Below are 21280 nucleotides of genomic sequence, written 5' to 3'. Positions count from 1 at the left end.
AATCCTTTTTGTTTTTAATTTAAAATGCTAATATATATTATTATGTTATTAAAACAGTTGTAAGGTGAGTGTTATTTTAGTGGATGAGTGTCAAACTCCTCTTTTTCTTAATACTAAGTTGAAGAACTCTGATGAGAACAAGAGATAAACTAAAATTTCAGAAAGTTACATGTATAGTACATTCTCAACTCAAATTCACTCGGTGACGCGTATACATAACCTATAAAACTCCTCTAGCTGCTATATCTATTCTGACTTTCTAAGTGCCACAAGCCAAAGGATTTCTCAACTTGAGGAATTTGAGAAGGAATGTGAAAATTACACCACTCCTGCAGGAAGCCGAACAACAAGTTGTCCTCCGACAAGACTGCAGTCAAGGAATGGGTTATAACAGCCAAGAAATTTGTTAAGTGGCTCGCCGCCAACTATGGCTTTGGGAGATTGGGATGTGTGAATCTGGAAGTGTGAGATGGGAAGAGAAAGTAGCAAATAAATAAAGTAAGCTGAAATGTAAGAAAAGGTTATTACAGAACACAACACAATCCTTACGGCGGATGTTGACATCCGTAGAACAACGCAACACACTGGATGTCGACGTCCACACTTCAAACGACGCTTTTTTTTTTTTTTTTTGTTTCTTTCTTCAAACGATAGCAAGGTTGTATTGGATGTATTTCCGTCACGCCTGGAAAGCCTCATGTACTCTCTCTTCTTCATTCATCTCATCTTCCTCCTTTTTTTTTTTCTTTTTTTTTTATTTTCAATCTTCTACAAATCCTAGTATAAATCCAGAGTTGTCATGCACTGATGATACTAAAAAAAGCAGCAGAATTTGGTACTCTAAAAGATGTCTATGTGTTTGACCGTACAACTAGTCTCTCAAGGAGGCTTCTCGGCTCACCCACAAAGGATTATCAACGCCTTCATGTTTAATGTGATGAGTTAAAAAAAATAAGAAAACAGATGTTGACATCATGGATGTCGACATCTGTAATACAAAAAGAAACAAAAAAAAATAACAAAACGAATGTCTACATCTGTTTCACATTTTTTCTAAAACGGATGTCCCCATCCGCAACACAAAAATAAACAAATTAACGAAACAGATGTCGATATCCGTTTCACATTTTTTCTAAAGCAGATGTCGACATCCGCAATAGTAAAAAACTTAAATATCAACTATATCAATCCTAACAAACAACATTCCAACATTCCAGTCATAACAACAATGTAATATGATTAAAATGGACTGAAAACTAACATGGAAGAGAAGAGTTTTGAAGAGAACAACTAAAAGGGTAATGAAACAACATTGTTGGTCAGAAAGAAAGAGCTTCAACAACGTATGGGACCTTGGGAGCTTGGAGCAGCACCAGGCAGGGACCACTAGGAGCTTGAAATAGAGATAGGAAGGGACCACCACAGGTACCACACTTTATAAAGAATTGTGGAAGAAACGGAGAGAAGAAGAAAACATAACGAAGAAAACAGAAAGAGGAAATATTTGGGGATGCAGGCTTTGCAGAGATAAAAAGAAGAGATCGATAGCGCAGTAAATTCACTTTCAACCACCGAGCTAGATAAAAATTAATTCAAGTTAAAAGGATAATTTTTGGATGTACAGGAGAAAGGTTGGGGGTGCAGTGAGAAACCCCGCTAACTTTTCATGTTGATACCCTTGTGAAAAAATTGACAATAAAAGGACCGTAACAAAAAAAGAAAAATCTCAAAAAGAAGAATAAAGCATGAATTGTTTATGCTAGTATAAAATGTTGGCGTCAATTAAAACTTTTAAACACCTGAAAATTTGTAATATGTGGTGAATAAGGGACAACTAACCTTCATTATTGTGTGGATCACTGCTTATTGTATATTTAATACTTACAAAAGTTTCACTTATTTTTGCATTTTTTTTTCATATGTATCTATTTTACGAGTATAAATTTATATATATATATATATATATATATATATATATATATATATATATTTTTTTTTTTTTTTGTATGAGTAGAAAGGGAATGTGCTTAACAAAAATTGTTTGAAAGTTTTTTTGAGAGATTTTCTTCAAAATGTTGACTATTATAAAGAGTTTATATTAATATTTTTGTGAGATATGCATATTGTTGTTTATTTAATGTATAAAATATATATTTTTGTAATATATTATTTAAATGTGTAAAATGTTAATATATATATATATATATATATATATATATATATATATATATATATATATATATATATATATATATATAAAGTTATGTTATGAGTAATGTTTTCTCTAAAAAAATATTTTTTTAAAAATCCAATTTTTAATTAAATGGCAATTATTTATGCAATAGTTGAGGTGTTACAACAATACTTTATCATTCAAGTTGTTTTCGATTAAAAAATAAAAGTACTAAGTTAATTTACATAATCCGCAACAACTATAAAGTCTAACAGTTTTTTAACAAGTGGAGATAACTAAGAAAAATAACGAGTAAAATAACAATCACATTACCTATCTAACAAAAAAAAAAGAAAAAAAAGACTAGTTGAAGAATATAGAAATTCTAAGTAATTAAATAATCATAAAAATTTAATAAAACACAATTAAAAATACTAAAATTTATAATAAACTTGAAATTTAATTAAAAAATAATAATAAAGAAATAAAACAAATAAAGTTCAACATAACATATAAACTTTTTAATTATTTTTTCATTTGAAATTTAAAATATACTTTAAATTTAACAAACAACTTGGAACCATTTTTCTACAACCTTATTCTTATTTGATCTCATTTTCACTCTTATTATCCCATCTTCTAATCGAATAATATTCTTTGTTCATCTATTTCAAATTATGATAAATTAGAAATTATAAAACATAGTATCCATGGATTAAATATTTTATTATTTAACGAAGATAATATACTTACCTTTTAACACATTAATGTATTATCAATGTAAATATTTGTATATCATCAATCATATAAAAATTATAACCAATATAATATGTTTAAAAGGTTGAATTATGTTTTGAATTTTGATAAATTTTAATTTTTTTTAATCGATTGAATCCTCAAAATATTAAAAATTTTCAATTGAATATTTGTAGTTAGAATTCATTATTAAATATATGATGTAGCAATTACGGTTATTCTACTTAAATGTCGTTAACGACGTTTTTTAAAAGTTAATTAAAATTATAGAATTAAAAGTATAAAATTAAAAAAATATGAAATTCAAAGATAAAAAAATTAGATAATAGTAAAATTGTGAAATTATTAAATATAAAATAAAAATAGAATTTTGTAATTTTAATTTCATAATTTTATAATTATCTAATTTTACAATTTATATTTTTATATCTTATAATTTCATAATTTTATAATGTCATAGTATCATAATTTTAAATTTTATAATTTTATAATCTTATAAAATGTTATTATTTTTATAATTTTATAGTTTTATAAATTTATGATGGTTTAATTATGGAATATAAAAATATTAATTGTAAAATTAGATAATTAAAAGTTTTAAAAATTGAAATTAAAAAAATTTTATTTTTATTTAATAATTTAATATTTTTTATATTTTTTATCTTTTAACTTTACATTTTAAAATATTTTAATTTGAATTTATTTTAAGAATAAGTTTTCTTAAATACAGTTAACTCTTGAAGCATATCCTTGCCATTAAAGTCTCTTGTAATCAAGTATTATGTGACAACATTTAAATAGAATGATGAATGATAATATAAGGTAATTATCATATCATACTGTTAACCATAAGATCTAATGACAGAGACTTAATTGAAAATTTTTAAAATTTTGAGAACTTAATAAATCACAAAAAATTAATTGGGACTCAATTAAAAATTCTCAATTTTATTCCTAACTAAAAACATAATTAAGCCTTTTTAAGATGACTGTTATAAATAGTCTCACCTACATGCATGTATTTTGTGATTATATAACAATATTAATATACATTGTCAATTTATTTCAATTAAATCATAAAAATAATTAATAAAATGTATATCCTCCCAAAATTTCCATGATTAGGAAAGAATATCAACAATAGTATATTTATTATGGATGTTGTTATTTTTTATTTATTTATTAAGGTATGTTTGAATTATTGTTAAAAATTTCCTTCACTTTTGTGACTACAAATTCTTTTTGAAATTTGTAAAATAGTATTAAAATTTGTATAAGTTAATTTTGAGAAAGATAGCTGAAATTATTTAGAAATTATAATATTTTACACATCAGTTATTCTTTTGATACAAAGATAAGATTGCGATATTTTTCAGCAACTTTCTTTTCTAAAAGGAGCTAATCATCATACTTGGAAATATTTGGCCTTGGCTCAAAATCATCAACCTTTGTGGTACTTGGTTTTGATTCAAAATCATCATACTTTGTGATACTTGGTCTTGGTTCAAAATCATTGTACTTTGTAATACTTGGTCTAGGTTCAAAATCGCCGTACTTGGAAATATTTGGTCTTGGTTCAAAATCATCGTACTTTGTAAGACTTGGTCTAGGTTCAATATCATTTTTCTTACTAGCACTTGACTTGAATTCAAAATCGTCATACTTAGTGATACTTGATCGTGGCTCAAAATCACTGTACTTGGTAACACTTGGTCTAGGTTCAATATCATCATTCTTGTTAGCACTTAACTTGACTCCAAAATCATCATACATCATAAGACTTGATCGTGGTTCAAAATCACCATACTTAGTAACACTTGGTATTGGTTCAATATCATCCTTCTTGCTAGCAATCAACTTGAGTTCAAAATCACCATACTTGGTAACACTTGGTCTGGGTTCAATATCATCTTTTTTGGTAGCACTTGACTTGAACTCAGACTTACCATACTTAGTAACACTTGGTCGTGGTTCAAAATCATCATATTTAGTAACACTTGGTCTGGGTTCAATATCTTCATTCTTCTTAGCACTTGACTTGAGTTCACCAACATTTGTAGCAAGAGGCTCTTCACATTCATGCTTGGAATCTTTAACAAGTTGCTCTTGAGTCTTGGGATTATTTTCAGATTGGAATGGAAGAAGGCCTTGAAGTCCTTCTGGCATTTGCTGGTCTTTCATGATCTCTTTCCAATACTCCCCAGGATCTTTCCTTGCTTCTATGGTGCCACTTAACTTCTCCACACAAATTATCCATTAGAGAAAAAAAAAGTTGTCAAAAATTTGTGTAAATCCCCAACTCAATATATCAAATCACAATATAATTTATATAATTCGATCATGACTTGTACATTTTTCTTATACTTTCTCTTCTCTCATTCATAAACAACAAAATTACACACCCCTTTTTCTCTCAAATGCAAATAACTTTTGAAATGCACAATATCTAACAACACTTTTCATGAAATGCTTCAATTTTAATTAATTTTTAACTTATAATTGCACTTTTATCTTTTGTAATTCTCTTAAGGTAATGTCTTAAAATAATATTAAGAGGAAAATAAAATTTATAATTAGCTGACGTCTTTAATTAGTATGAAATTAGGTTTTTAAGAACAAAAATAAAGCTATACTTACTTTACAAAAACATGGCGAAAACATTAGATAAATAGACATTGCTATTTTACGACATATATGTAAAAAATAACCTTGGACTACGTTTGAATAGTTTAACACAGTAAACAAATCATTTTGGCATGCCAATTTTTCCTCGTATTTTATCACGCTTGTTTTAATTAATTCACTCCAAATTATTTGAATCTATGATTTTGAATAGTTATATTTATTCTATGATTATGATCAATCTGTATATATATATATATATATATATATATATATATATATATATATATATAATACATATTTAAAATAAAATAATTAAAAATGTTTAATCATGCAACAATGGTATGAAAAAAGATGAACTAATTATTTATTGTTGATTTAGACTGGTGAATAGGATGTGGAATATAAAGCAAGAGAATAATAAAAAAGTGTGAAAGAAGGTGAACATACCAAGAAAGCAAATAGAAGAGAAAACATAGCAAGAGAAGACCTCATTGTGTGATACTATAGAAAACCTCTTTGTTTGTTGTTTTTATGATTGTAGGAAGATATCAACTTGCTATTTATAGCCACCATGTTATATGATGCCATATTCATATTTTAATTAATTAATGTTCAATGGCTACAAAATTGTTGTAAGAGCTGGTATATAATGGCTCCACCAGAATGAAGATAATAATAAATAAATGCAGAACTTTTCTCCGAGGAATTTTTTTTTGGTTTGTTGAAATGTACATATCAGTGTGTTAAATTTGGGTATTGATAATGTTTAGCCACATTAAAAGTCTGTCAAATGACACTGCAGGTAATGATTTAAAAAGGTTAAATATGTTTTTGTCCCTCTCCTTTCAGTAAAATTTGAAATTAGTTATTTTTTAAAATTTTTGACCAATTTAATCTTTGATATTTAGAAATACGTGAATTTAATTTTTTTAACAAAATTTAATTTTGTTAAATTTATTTGAACTTTCAAATACGTTTTATGATAATATTTGAGTTAACATGGAAGCAGAAATGTATCAAATGGTGTAAACAATTCAAATACCATTATGAATTGTGTTTGAAATGTCATATAAACTTAACAAAATTTAGTTAAAATGACTAAATTTACACATTTCTAAAGATGAAAAACTAAATTGGTCAAGAGTTTCAAAGAGAGACTAATTCTAAATTTTAATAAAACTTGAGGGACAAAAACATATTTAACTTATTTAAAAATTGTGAAATAAGATTAAGAATTTAAAAAGAAATTAAAAATTTCATATTTTGATTAGATATCATATCCTAGTGATATAAAAAAATTATTAACCTTTTTGAGATTTTATATTTAAAATAATATTAAATCAGTTATACGAACAACCCAACTTATATATTAAAAGAAAATGATATTATAATTTTTTAATTTTTTCACTGTCATTCTTTAATTTTTTATGTAATTTATTGTAGATCTAATTCTTTCAAAGAAAAAAAGACACTAGTACTTTAATTATCTCTAATCTTTCTTTCAAAAATTGTTTAAAGGAGTATAAAAAATTGATGATTGTGATTTGTTTTAGTGCTTAGCTGAACAGAAACACGTGTATTTATTTCATTAGGAAACAAACGAACTTCTCCCACTTTGATTATTTAAACCGAAGGCTTTATTCAGAGAATATATAATCATATGTTGATTAAACAAATACGAGGATAACAAGTGTCTAACGATATGTTTAATTTTTCTCTCTCTCTTGTTAATTACAGTCATTCATCGTCTTCTATTCTAACTTATAAATTCTTTGCAGAGGATTCAGTTATCAGATTTCTCACACAATTCTTAGAATTAAAGGAAATAAAGTGCCTCTAATTATAAACTTCTTGTTTGTACTTAACTCTAATACAATAAGTATTCGCATGAGAAAAAAAGAAGATAATTAACTCATTTTTTTTTTTATAATCTAAATGCAACTTGTGCATTTTTCACATTGTGAAAATTTTCGTTAATTTCTTGATAATCTAATTGTTTTATAATCGAAAGAAATGTAATTCATTCGATCTCATATTTTCTTATACAAGTATTTGTCAAGAAGTTTATTCAACCCAACCTTAATTGTTCATGCTGATAACAGCAATATTTTCATAAACTGTTTTTATCTCTTGTGAACCATTCTTTATATAATATTCACGTGTATCGATCATACTTTTTTTAATATAATAGTATTATGATTTTGACCAATAATTAATTTTTTAGGATAATAATATTTTGACTAACTTTTTTTACTCATTTTTAACCTAATATTTCAATCATCATTCAATTATCTATTTTTATTTTTTGTAATAATGTGATGTGATGATCTAAAGGTGATTGAAGTGGTAGGTTAAAAGTGAGTCAAAAAAAGTAAATCAAAATATCATTATCTAATTTTTAATTGATATCTTCTTAAAGAATAATACTATGTATGTTTCTTGGAAATAAATGGTTTCTAGATTTAGTTTATATAAACTTTCTAAAAAGTATTAGTTATTTATTAAATGTCAACATATAGAAGGTTGAAGTTTAAAGACTTAATTTTCAACCCCTTTGTGCTAAGTAGATTATGATGTAAGTGTAATGTTGATTTTGAGTTTGAGTTGTATTTTACGGTTTTAATCTTGTAGTAGGTGTTTCCTTAACCATTTTTTCTAAGTGAAATTTAAGTTTAACTTTTTTTTACAAAATTTAATTTATAAAATGAGATTTATATTCACTTATATAATGTAAAACAGTTTTATATTTTTATATTTAATTTATGTATAGTCTTCGATACACTCCTTTATGTTGAGACATATGTGTATCGAACGTAAAATTATATATTGGGTGAAATGGTAATGCATGATATATGATAAACCTAACAAAGAACAAATATAATTAAGATAGATTTCAAATGATTTTAATACCATATTAAAAAATAGACTTTAAGTCTAATTCAAATTTATAAAACTAATATATAAGATAAATATTTCTACTTATTTCTGATCGATATGAAATCTCTATAATAATGAATATTATTTAACATGAGATTAAAATAATTCTTAGAACATTATTGCTTTAGTATTTTATTAGCTCAAATATTTAGTTTTAAGAAGTTCACCTTCATATATTTTTTCTTAAACTTTTCAAGTGATATTGTTTTTTTCTTTTTAAATTACATAGTTTATTTGATCATGACTAGAATTGTCAGGAGGGTTACTGGTGAGAAGATTTCATAAGTAGTGATAGAAGATCTTGTGGATCCTATGTATTGTATTTTCTTATTTTATTAAAGAAATGTTGTAAAATTTGATAATATAATAGATTGGTTGATTCAAGAAGAATCTTTCTACTTATTATATTACACATTATATTTGTCATATACCCTTTATCTCGGAATATCATTAAATTGACATTTAATCGTACACTGAAACTTGTTTATTATATTATTATCCATGAATTCAACAATTTTTTTTCATCCATAATTAGTAATAGTTATTCTTTTTTATCAAACTAGCCCCTAAAAGCAAACATTAAATAGTTTAAGAAAATCACCTTTTTTTTACAATTAACCCATACAGTAATTGATAAAACTTCAGAAAAGTTATTTTTTTTCAATGTGAACAATTTAATATAAAATATACAGGTAAAAAAAATCAAAATGTTTCCCACCAATATTTTCTTAAAAAGAAAAGAAAAACAACCAAACAAGAAAAGTAATCTTTGCTAATTTAGATCCTAAAAATACTAAAAGTTTTCCTCATATTACCCATTTTGTAATAAATAAATGATGAAATTACAATGCAAGATAAACGAGTTTCAATTCTATTTATTTTCTAAAACACAAGTAGTAATGATATATTTTAAAATTTGTCTCCTCCTTTTTCACTTTTTTTTTATGTAAAAAATGAGAGGAAGGGTGTGACCTTATAGCTCTTGCCATGGAGTATTTTATCCACTGTTAAGCACACCATAAATGATTTCTTTAGATGATTGGTTAAACCTTAAATTATACTGTAGTACGTCGTAGGTTGCTTCAAAACGTTTTTTTGTTCTTTAATTTTTAATTATATCTTAGGATTTTCTTTTGATACTGCTGACTGTGAAATCATATATTATACAATTACATTGTAAATTTATACAATTATATGGTAGGTGATGTGAATAAGATTTACATATAAAACAAAATAATCGAATTAAATATATTATATTTTGGACAGTGAGTAGATCAATATCTATATTTCTGTAAATAATGAGACAAGATTTGTTGGATCGTGTCGATTAAAGAAGATCTTTCTGTATAAAGGAAAGAGAAAAAGAGCATCACGACGACGAAAATAATAAAAAAATTGGACAATTGATTATGGGTTAATGTGATTAAGGATGTGTTTCTTTCACTCCCAATAATCTAATATATTTAATAACTAAAATATTAATATTAATGTACTATACGGTCTATCCCCATCCAGTCAGACCATTGGTCAACAGTCTAAGAATAAATAGTCGCAGATTATCCAGACAAACGATTTTTTAGGTTGTTGATGTGACAATCTCTCTAGAGTGTTTTAAGGGAGTTCGCAACCGAACGACTTTCGCTAGGACGCACGACTCTCCGGTCAGGCGGCCACACCAAATCTGAATGAGTAAGTTAAAAGTAAATTAAAGTAATATAAGTCAGTAATCAAATTTGAAAAAACAATTGGGCCATGATTAAGAAAACCTTAATCGGGCCATGTCAAAAACTATAAATACAAGTCAAGATAAATTGGTGGAGACTTTTACTTCGCATTTATTACGACATTAATTGCACTTTTCTAATTGGACTTGAGCTGACTTAAGCGTTAGAGGCTTTTAGACCTATACCCCGATCGTTTGGACAACCGAGCGGGTGGAAGCAAGAAGAAATCGAACAGGAGCAAGAACGAGAGATCGAACGGTGGAATGTCGCACAAAAGAAAATAATTTAACTATTAGAGATACGTACTTGGTCCCTATACCCAAAACAATTAACATAATTAAATCATGGTTATATCAAAATATTATCAACAAAATTATATTTCGAAGAGTTTCTTTTACGAATATTTCTTAGAACTTTATAAAACTCACAAGAAAATATTATGAAAACTCATCTATCATCCCTTTTTATAAAAGAATTCAGAAACAAATTCATAAAATACAATTTTAATAATCATAATAAAAAACAAACTAATATGAAATGGTCTTAGAACAAATCAAACTCTCATTAATTTTTTTATTTAATATGTTTAATCCAAATATATTTGAGTTGAATCCATTTATTATTTGCTAGCTATACCCTACAAATAATATAGAAAAGTTTTGTCGAAAATAAGTTTATACCTGGACAAATACTAGTTACAAAGATAACATACAGGTTATGAGTCACGGACCTAAAATCTTTTATCCAAATACTCAATTAATAACATTAATTACTCTTAATTAACCAAATTTTTAATTTAATTAATAAGTAAAAATTATATTGTTAATTGCTCAATAATTGTTCCTACTATTATAGGAAATGGTAGTAGGTGTGATTTCACAACAAGGACAAAATATATCATTAATTAATAATGATACGACTTGTAGAGTATAAATCATATCACTTTTTGATTTAATATTGATCATTTATGTATCTATTCGTCAAGATCATCTTTACAGATGATTATTTATATTAATTAACTTACTTTGTGTTTAACCAAAATGTTTATATCGTGATACTGCTTATTTTGTTTGTATATAAACAACAGTAGTGTATGAATCAATCAGAACCTACAAAAATAAGTTAGACATATTTTCATTAGTCATCTTAATATTAAAATAAATACTACTTAAATTTATATTATATTGTAAGATTACAAAATAAAATAAAAAAGTATTTATGCAACTATTGTTAATGCTGTAATAGACAATAAAAATTCCCTTATCACAAAATTCCATTATCACCGTACTAAATTATAAAAATAAATGACATTTTTATGAACAAATTCATTTTAATATATACTAGCGTGTTGTTGGCTTTTTTATATAATAGAAAAAGTAATAAAATTATTATTATTATTATAAAAATAAATATAAATATTTTATAATTTTATTATAGATAATAATTTGGTTCAAAAAGAATAAAATGATGTTAATTAGGTGTTATAGGGTACTTTTTGTATCTATGAATATTTTTTTATTAATTGTTATTTATTATTAATGCTATGAAAAGTATGGAGAAAATGACTTAATGAAAACATTTATCGAATGTGATATGATTGGTCCGGGTGCAATTCTTTACGAGGATCTATTTGGAGCCACCATGGTGGTTGGTTTTGTTCTTCAAAACATAGTTGAAGACAGTGCTGAGTGCATGCAAGCAGAAACATGGGTGAAAAGTATAAACCATGGATCATCTTTCTTCATCTACTGATAATCGCAGTACATAATTCGACGCCAATATTTTCCTTCTTGAGATCTTCTTTCATTCCAATTTCCACTGCTAATTATTCTTCCGCTAATAACCAGTGTTCTTTGTTGAACTTTTGCAGTGTTGTAGAGCCAGGGAATTGGTTGGAAGTGGAACAGAAAACAAAATCATGGAAGCAATCTCTGACGAAAATCATGAAACAGTGCACACAGAACATGCACATGTTCATACCCACATGGATCACTTGGACCCTTCTGTAATGGTGTTTCTCACCTTCAAAGATTTGAAGGTTGGAAAAACAATGGCGGTTTATTTTCCAAAGAGGGACCCTGCAACCTCCCCAAAGTTATGGCCAAGAGAAGAAGCCGAGTCACTCCCTTTCTCATTGAACCAACTCCCAAACCTCCTCAAAGTCTTCTCTTTTTCTCCAAACTCTCCCCAAGCCAAAGCCATGGAAGACACCCTCAGGGAATGTGAAACCAAACCCATCGAAGGAGAGGTAAAGTTCTGCGCCACCTCTTTAGAATCCATGCTTGACTTTGCTCAAACCATTCTGGGCTTCACACACGAACTTCAAGTTTTCACCACCTCTCACCAAACCAAATCCAGCGTCACTTTCCAAAACTATACTTTGGAAAAGATAGTAGAAATCCCAGCTTCGAAGATGGTGGCATGCCACAACATGCCTTACCCTTATGCTGTTTTCTACTGTCACAGCCAAGAAAGTGAGAACAAGATGTATAAGGTGGCACTTGGTGGTGAAAACGGGGATAGGGTGGAAGCTATGGTTGTTTGTCACATGGATACCTCCCATTGGGGTCATTCTCATGTTTCATTTCAAGTTCTCAAGGTTCAACCAGGAACCACTTCTGTGTGCCACTTTTTCCCAGCAGATAATCTCATCTTCGTTGTTCCCAAACCTCAACATCACGGTCTTGCAACCATGTGATGTGATTGTGTTGTGCTTACGTTATGTTTGATTCCTACAATAAATGCTTTGTCTGGAGCTAATAGTTAATACAAAACTTGTTATGGGTATGTGTAAGTTGTCTACTTCTTATGAACAAGAGACCAGGCATGTACAACTACAAGAGTGTAATAAGTCATGAAAAAATACTTAATAATCTATAATATACCGAGTTATATAGTCCTTTTTGATGAAAATAAGAGAAAAAAATTATAATTATTTTATATAAATTAGAATTATGTCATCTATTAATAATTATTTAGTAATTTCTACCAATTGTCTCGTGGAATTGTGACTCCATGATTGATCGGACGATTTGAGGCTTTTTTGTAGTTTAGGGTCTATTGGAACTCGAATTTGTATAAATAGGTTTGTTAATTTTATTTTTTGCAAAAATAGGTCAAGTCGTCAGGGAGGATGACAACATTAGAGGTAATGTCGTCATCTCCCTTACCGGTTTCTTAATTTTAACTTTAAAAAAGGTGATGTGTCATGCGGAGAAACGGTTTGTTTGAAAGGAAAAAGTGAAGTCGTCCTCACATACGACGACTTCACTTTTTCATTTTTTTTAATAAATGAATTTTGATTATTTTTTAGGATTTAGAAGAATAATTAGTAAAAAAATTAATAGAATAGAAATAAACATCATTAATATATTTTAACATTGATTAATAATTAAAATACAACAATTAAGTTAGTAGAAAATTATCTATGTCTTCCAGTTCCACATAGAGGTCGTTTTATGAGTCTGGTTGGTCGTGTTGGTGATTATTCTTGGTGTGGTTAATCATGATCATCATCTTCATGTTCATGACTTTGAGAAAATTGTTATTATGTAATTTTATATTATCTAATCTATTTTATTAAGTTAATTTATTGTAGGAATAAAAATAACTACAAATACAATCAATATAATTTTTATATCTAACAAAATTTGAAAAAAAAATCAAAAAATATTAATAACTGATAAGTTAAAAAAAAGACAAATAACAAAAACTGAAAAATTATAAAAAAATTAATCAAAACTGAAAAATAAAAAATAAACAAAATCGTTAAATTAAAAAAGAGAAAAAAATATGAAATATTTAAAAATTAAAATAAAAAAAATAATAATTAAAACTGAAAAACTGAAAAGTTTAAAAAAAAAATGAAAAGTGAAGTCGTCATATTATAGGACGGCTTCACTTTTCACTTTTCTATTAAATAGAAGTCGTTATTTGATGCAACGACATTACTTTCAAAAAAAGAAAATGCGAAACCGGCTTGGGGAGGATTACTTCATCCCAGAAATCGTCCTTCCCGATAACGACTTGACCCAATTTAAAAAAAAATCAATGAATCTCATTTTATAATTTTTTATCAAAAAAACCCTAAAATAAAAAAAGCCGATGATTTGAGCAATACAGCCTTTTAGAAAAAGTTTCAGACTTTTAACTTGGATGCAAAATTTACCAAAATTTAAATATTCTGATTACTAATTGTTTTCTTATCAGTAACGTATATATATATATATATATATATATATATATATATATATATATATATATATATATATATATATATATATATATATATAAATAAAGGATTTGAGTTGCTCCGTATCCTTTAATAAAAAAATATTTGACATCTATTTCTTGTTTTAGGTCTCGATGATTAAACCTTTATATTTGAGTTCAAAATATTATTATATTATAATCTTTCATGTTAATCTTGATACATATATAAAAACAGAAAATATAAATAAAAAATATTTAATTAATTTTTTAATGGATAGCATCACGGTATAGATTAACATATTAAAACAACAGACCCAAAGCTTCAAAAATGAGTGTGTAGCAATTTTAGACTATGTGAATTCCACTAAGCACCTTCTGGTTGTACACTAAACTACAAGTAAAGAATTGGAAGTTAATGATCCTCTATCACTCAAATCACAAAAATATACGATGATAATTAACATAATCTAAGTATAAGTTAGTATGATACTTTCAATTAGTCACTTTATTCATATAACACGATATTTGGATAAGATTATCCATAATTTTTCATAATGAGAGAAAAATAGAGGAACAATTGAAATGTGTAAGCTAATTTTAATTTATGAAAGTTAATTTCGAATTTTTAATATTTAATATTTTTCTTTTTAGGACGTACAATTTTTTACCATATAGACTATATCAACTAATTTTAGTTTATCAACAATTTCCTAATAATCATTTTAAAGAATCATTGTTGAAACTTTAAAGTTATAACTATAGTTAAATAAATAATAATTTTAAAACTATATTGTTAATTGTTGTTGGAGAATTTTTTTTAGTGATGCGTCCTTAAACAATTGTAACTTTTTTTATTTAAGTGGCAATATAACAAAAGCTAGCTTTACTCTTCACTGTTTTTATATTTTTTAATTGTCAAATCTTAAGTATAAACGTTGACAAAAGAATAAACAACGCAAACTAGGCAACTTTAGCTAGAAAGATGACGGTGAATTACATATATAACAGTGGTTTCGATAGACTTATGATCACGTACCCTTTTTCTCATGATATTCTATTTCGATAAATTTGTTGTATTATATTTATGAATCTATTGTTTTACATTTCTCTTAAAAACTTTTAACTTATGTTTGTTAAAAATTAGTTGAAACTTAAACTAATAATCAATAATTAATAATTGGAAAATTAGTTCAAAGTTGATAATTATTAAAGTAAATTATTATTATATATATATTTATATAATAAATTTAAAATGTTGTTATTTTTAACAAATTTGGTTGAGATGTATCTGAAGTGGATTATGATGTTTTCTAGGGTGAGACTATTATTTTTTATTGAGAAAGCTATGAATTTCAAGGAGAAATAGCGAAAAATATTCGCTTACAGAAAAAAATCTTAAAGTTAATTTAGAGGATTAGTAAATATATAAATAATATTGAAATAAAGAATTTAAAAAGAAAATCAAATGTGAGAGTTTTTATGCTCTTTATTCTTCTATACTTTTTCTTTAATTTCTTTTTCTCTAAACTATTTTTCTTCATTTTCTTTTTCAAAGAACTCACTCACTTTAATCTTTTTCTTTTAAATCATTTTTTTAATTTTTTTTTCTCTCACCTCTTTCTCTTTAATTTTGTTTTCTTCACTACTTTTTCTTTCAATTTGTTCAATACTCAACAAAGATTTTTCAATTTATCTTAATACCTCTAGTCCTTCTTTTATTTATTTTTTCTCTTCTCGAATTTCTCTTTTCCTTTTTATATGTGAAACTCGTTAATAAAATATTTATGATATCCATTAAATCGAGAAGTAAACTTTAGGACTTATATATGCATAAGTCCAAAATAAAAATTGAAAGTCAAAAAGAAATATCACTCGAAGCTTTAGTATCAATTGGTGAGAAAATAAGAGGGAGAAAATAGAAGATATTCTAATATTCAATTTAAAGAATTATAACAAAGATGTGAAAATAAGTGATAAATTATGGAGTTTATTATCATATATCATAATGATAAGATCAAATTTAAGTTCTTATAACTCAAAACTTTAAAAAATTCTCCATAAAAATACTAAACTTTCTATCAAAATTCATACATCTTTATTAAAATAATATAATTACATTATTTAAAGAAAAAAAATACGTTAGTCCTCGTATAAATTTTCACTAACAGTACAATTGACTCCTCACTAGTATGCTACTTATCAGTATATTCTACGAAACTTAAAAAAACATTTTGAAAAATATTTGAAATATTTAAATAAAAAGAAATGTGAAAATTACATTAAAATATATGAAAATGAGTTTAATACTGGCAATTAATTCCTATCCATACAACTTTTATCAATTAATTAAAAAAGCGTATGCAATATTATGATTTATTTAGTTTTGATTCATTTATATTATATTTATTGTTAAATTTCTTTTAGACATTTCAATTCATTAAACATAACTTGTCAATTGACTAAATATAACTTGAATTTTCTTTTTATTAAATCACCTTTTAACCTTTTTAATTTACCATTCAACCAAAAAATATGGTAATATTAGGATAAAGTTCTAATAAATATATTAATAATATGAAAAACAAATGGATACACAAGAAAGACTAATGAGACATGCATTTTGGACTTCAAGAATATGGTGAAAATCAACTTTAATGTATTTGTTACCTTCGTCATGAACACAAGATTGGTAATAGGTTGAATAATGCTACTATTATCGATGTCAAGAATAGTAGCTTGTGTCGAGGAAACCTAAATCTTTTCAATAATATATGAAGTCAACTAAGATCAAAACTTGTAAGGAGCATAATCTTATATTCAAACTCAAATTTAAAAACTCAAGGTGGTAGATTCACTCTTCAAAGAAATAAGGACGTGACCAATAAATATATACCAACCAAAAAAGTGAATGACAATTATTCACACACTTAGCTTAGATGGACATACCATAAGTTAAGGAGTTTTTCATATGCACACATTAGAGAAACAAATCCCAACCCAACCAATAATTAAAAAATGTAAACACATTAAAAGATGTTAAACCTAAAGGGTCAAGAATCCATAGTTGTTGCTTACTTATTCTCATTTTAATTGTAAAATATTTTTTCTTTCCAACTCGTTATTCGAACACTAATGATATTTTCATCAAATATGAGTCCCTTTTATATTGACCCATTTTTTTAGGCAAAAATATTTCTTAACCACAAGTATCACAATAATCACAATAATCACAATAATTGTTAAAATGTGAACCTTAAGTTTAACTCAACCCTGAAAAATTTATAAGATAAAGTTTGCACGCACTTATATGTTATGAATTAGCCTTAGCTCTCTTCGATGTGAGACTTCCAACAAACTTTCCTTGTGTTGAGATATATATTAATAGGTGGTTTGATAGCGACACGATAACGAATGAAATAATACACCTAACAAACAATAAATTTTGCTATGATAGAGGCTTAAAGACATGACTCTGAATCCATTTTAAGAAATGAGCTTTAAGCCTAACTCAATCCCACAAAACTGGCTTATAAGATAAAATTTGCATGCATTTATATATTGTGAATTGACTTTAACTCTAGTCGATGTGAGACTTCCAACAATAATAATAATTTCTAACACCATAACAAAACATGTTTCATGAATCCTTTTTAGAAAAAAATTTCAATACAATACATTCAAAACATATGCTTCATTATATACTCTATCATACTTAAATTCTAAGCATAAAAATACTCAATCCATCCACACTTTTTCTTGCGGGGCTACAGACCATCTTGTTCGCATGGCTCATCCCACATTGTCATCTCTAATGTTTTTGTGATATATTATGCAAAGGTATTATATATATATATATATATAATTATGTTATGATTAATGTTCTTAAAAAAATCTTATTAAAAAATAATAATTATAAATTTCAATCAAATAACAATTATTTATGTAATAGTCGAGGAATTACAAACAACGTCTTATTATTCAACATATTTCAATTAATCAATAAAAGTTTCCGGTTGATTTACATTATTCACAATAATTATAATCTCACATTTTTGAACAAGTGAAAGTGAAAGTCACATTATCAATCTAAGAGAAAAAAATAGTGACTTAATTAAAGAATATAACTTTTTTGAATAATTAATTAATCACAAAAATTAAATTAAAAATACCAAAATTTATAATAAACTTGAAATTTAATTAAAAATAATAATATTATTGAAATAAAATAAATAAAGTTGAACATCTACACCGACACAACGATAAACATAATTTTTTTTATTACAAATTTAAAATATATTTTTACTCTAAACAAGCAACATGGAATCATTTTTCTACAACCTTATCTTTTGATACAAAGATAAGAGTGCGATATTTTTCAATCGACTTTCTTATTTTAGGAGCTAATTATCATACTTGGAAATATTTGGTCTTAGTTCAAAATCATTATACTTTTTGGTACGTTGTCTTGGTTAAAAATCGTCATACTTTGTAGCACTTGGTCGTGGTTCAAATTCACCATACTTAGTAGCACTTGGTTTTGGTTCAATATCATCCTTCTTGCTAGCTCTTGACTTGAGTTCAAAATCACCATAGTTAGTAGCACTTGGTCTTGGTTCAATATCATCCTTCTTGCTAGCACTTAACTTGAGTTCAAAATCACCATAGTTAGTAGCACTTGGTCTTGGTTCAATATCATCCTTCTTGCCAGCACTTAACTTGAGTTCAAAATCACCATAGTTAGTAGCACTTGGTCTTGGTTCAATATCATCCTTCTTGCTAGCACTTAACTTGAGTTCAAAATCACCATAGTTAGTAGCACTTGGTCTTGGTTCAATATCATCCTTCTTGCCAGCATTTAACTTGAGTTCAAAATCACCATAGTTAGTAGCACTTGGTCTTGGTTCAATATCACCCTTCTTGCTAGCACTTAACTTGAGTTCAAAATCACCATAATTACTAGCACTTGGTCTGGGTTCAATATTATCCTTCTTAGCACTTAATTTGAGTTCAAAATCACCATATTGTGAAACAACATTTGTATCAAGAGGGTCTTCACATTCATGCTTGGAATCTTTAACAAGTTGCTCTTGAGTCTTGGGATTGTTTTCAGATTGGAATGGAAGAAGGCCTTGAAGTCCTTCTGGCATTTGTTGGTCTTTCATTATCTCTTTCCAATACTCCTCAGGATCTTTCCTTGCTTCTATGGTGCCACTTAACTTCTCCACACAAATTATCCATTAGAGAGAAAAAAAGTTGTCAAAAAGTTGTGTAAATCCCCAACTCAATATATCGAATCACAATATAATTTATATAATTCGATCATGACTTGTACATTTTTCTTATACTTTATCTTCTCTCATTCATAAACAATAAAAACACACACCCTTTTTCTCTCAAATGCAGATAACTTTTGAAATGCACTTTATTTAACAGCACTTTTAATTAATGTTTAACTTATAATTATTGCACTTTTATATTTTGTAATTCTTTTAAGGAAATGTGTTAAAAATAAAGGTTAAGTATGTTTTTAGTCTTTGAACTTTGACTTAAAATTGAAATTCGTGCATGTCCAAAACTTTAATATATTTTGGTCCCTAAACTTTAAAAATGAATCAATATAGTCTTTTTAACTCAGTTACGTTAACTTTTTTTTTTTGAAGTGTCGAACATATTTCTCAGTAGATATTGAACCAAGGATGTGTCAAACAATGTAAAAAACTCCCATACTAATATAAAAAGTGTTTGACACGTCAAAAAAACTTAACATAATTGGGTTAAAAGAACTATATTCTTTCATTTTTAAAGTTTAGGGACCAAAATATATGGAAGTTTCAGACAAGAATAAATGCTAGAGTCAAAGTTCGGAGACTATCAAAATGTATCGAAGTTTCAGATAGGGACAAATTCCAATTTTGAGTCAAAGTTCGGGGACTAAAAACATACTTAACCCTAAAAATAATATTAAGAGGAAAATAAAATTTAATATAATTAACTTACGTCACTAATTAGTATGAAATCAGGTTTTTAAGAACAAAAATAAAGCTATACTTTATAAACATGGCGAAAACATTAGATAAATAGATATTGCTATTTTACGACATATATGTTAAAAATAACCTTGGACTACGTTTGCATAGTTCAACACAGTAAACAAATCATTTTGGCATTCCAAATTTTCCTCATATTTTATCACGCTTGTTTTAATTCATTCACTCCAAATTATTTGAATATATGATTTTGAATAGTTATATTTATTCTATGATTCTGATAAATCTCTCTATATATAATACATATTTAAAATAAAAGAATTAAAAAATTTTAATCATGCAACAATGGTATGAAAAAGATGAAGTAATGATTTATTGTTGATTAGCCACTTTGATTTAGACTGGTGAATAGGATGTGGAATATAAAGCAAGAGAATAATAAAAAAGTGTGAAAGAAGGTGAACATACCAAGAAAGCAAATAGAAGAGAAAACATAGCAAGAGAAGACCTCATTGTGTGATACTATAGAAAACCTCTTTGTTTGTTGTTTTTATGACTGTCGGAAGATATCAACTTGCTATTTATAGCCACCATGTCATATTATGCCATATTCATATTTCAATTAATTAATGCTCAAACTCAACAATAGCTAGAAAATTATTGAGAAAGAGCATATAATTGGTCCACCAGAATGAAGACAATCATTCATTGTCTTCTTACTTATAACTTCTTTGGAGAGGATTCAGTTATAAGATTTCTCACACAATTCTTAGAATTAAAGGTAAAAAAAGTGCCTCTAATTATAAACTTCTTGTTTGTACTTAACTCTAATACAATAAGTATTCACGTGGGAAAAAAGAATAAAT

General features: G+C 26.6%; 3 protein-coding genes across 3 annotated transcripts; 1 reads left to right on the top strand and 2 right to left on the bottom strand.

Annotated features, from left to right (window-relative positions):
- Positions 1-4211: 4211 nt before the first annotated feature.
- Positions 4212-6088, bottom strand: LOC114170610 (organ-specific protein S2-like). The gene is made up of 2 exons (XM_028056124.1): positions 6002-6088; positions 4212-5164 (listed from the first exon to the last, which is right to left on the bottom strand). The coding sequence occupies exons 1-2, from the start codon at positions 6044-6046 to the stop codon at positions 4328-4330; spliced, it is 882 nt and encodes a 293-aa protein (XP_027911925.1). The 5' UTR covers positions 6047-6088; the 3' UTR covers positions 4212-4327.
- A 5703-nt stretch (positions 6089-11791) lies between these two features.
- Positions 11792-13128, top strand: LOC114170611 (BURP domain-containing protein BNM2C-like). The gene is made up of 2 exons (XM_028056125.1): positions 11792-11975; positions 12086-13128. Exons 1-2 carry the CDS (start codon positions 11922-11924, stop codon positions 12911-12913), a joined length of 882 nt encoding a protein of 293 aa, XP_027911926.1. The 5' UTR covers positions 11792-11921; the 3' UTR covers positions 12914-13128.
- Positions 13129-18619: 5491 nt separating this feature from the next.
- On the bottom strand, positions 18620-20969 carry LOC114170612 (organ-specific protein S2-like). The gene is made up of 2 exons (XM_028056126.1): positions 20883-20969; positions 18620-19643 (listed from the first exon to the last, which is right to left on the bottom strand). The coding sequence occupies exons 1-2, from the start codon at positions 20925-20927 to the stop codon at positions 18897-18899; spliced, it is 792 nt and encodes a 263-aa protein (XP_027911927.1). The 5' UTR covers positions 20928-20969; the 3' UTR covers positions 18620-18896.
- Positions 20970-21280: the final 311 nt, after the last annotated feature.

Source organism: Vigna unguiculata, chromosome 11 (genome assembly GCF_004118075.2).
Source record: "Vigna unguiculata cultivar IT97K-499-35 chromosome 11, ASM411807v1, whole genome shotgun sequence".
In the NCBI taxonomy this organism is placed as follows: Eukaryota; Viridiplantae; Streptophyta; class Magnoliopsida; order Fabales; family Fabaceae; genus Vigna; species Vigna unguiculata.
The sequence above is the reverse complement of the archived record's forward strand: the minus strand, read 5'-3'. Positions and strand labels throughout refer to the sequence as shown.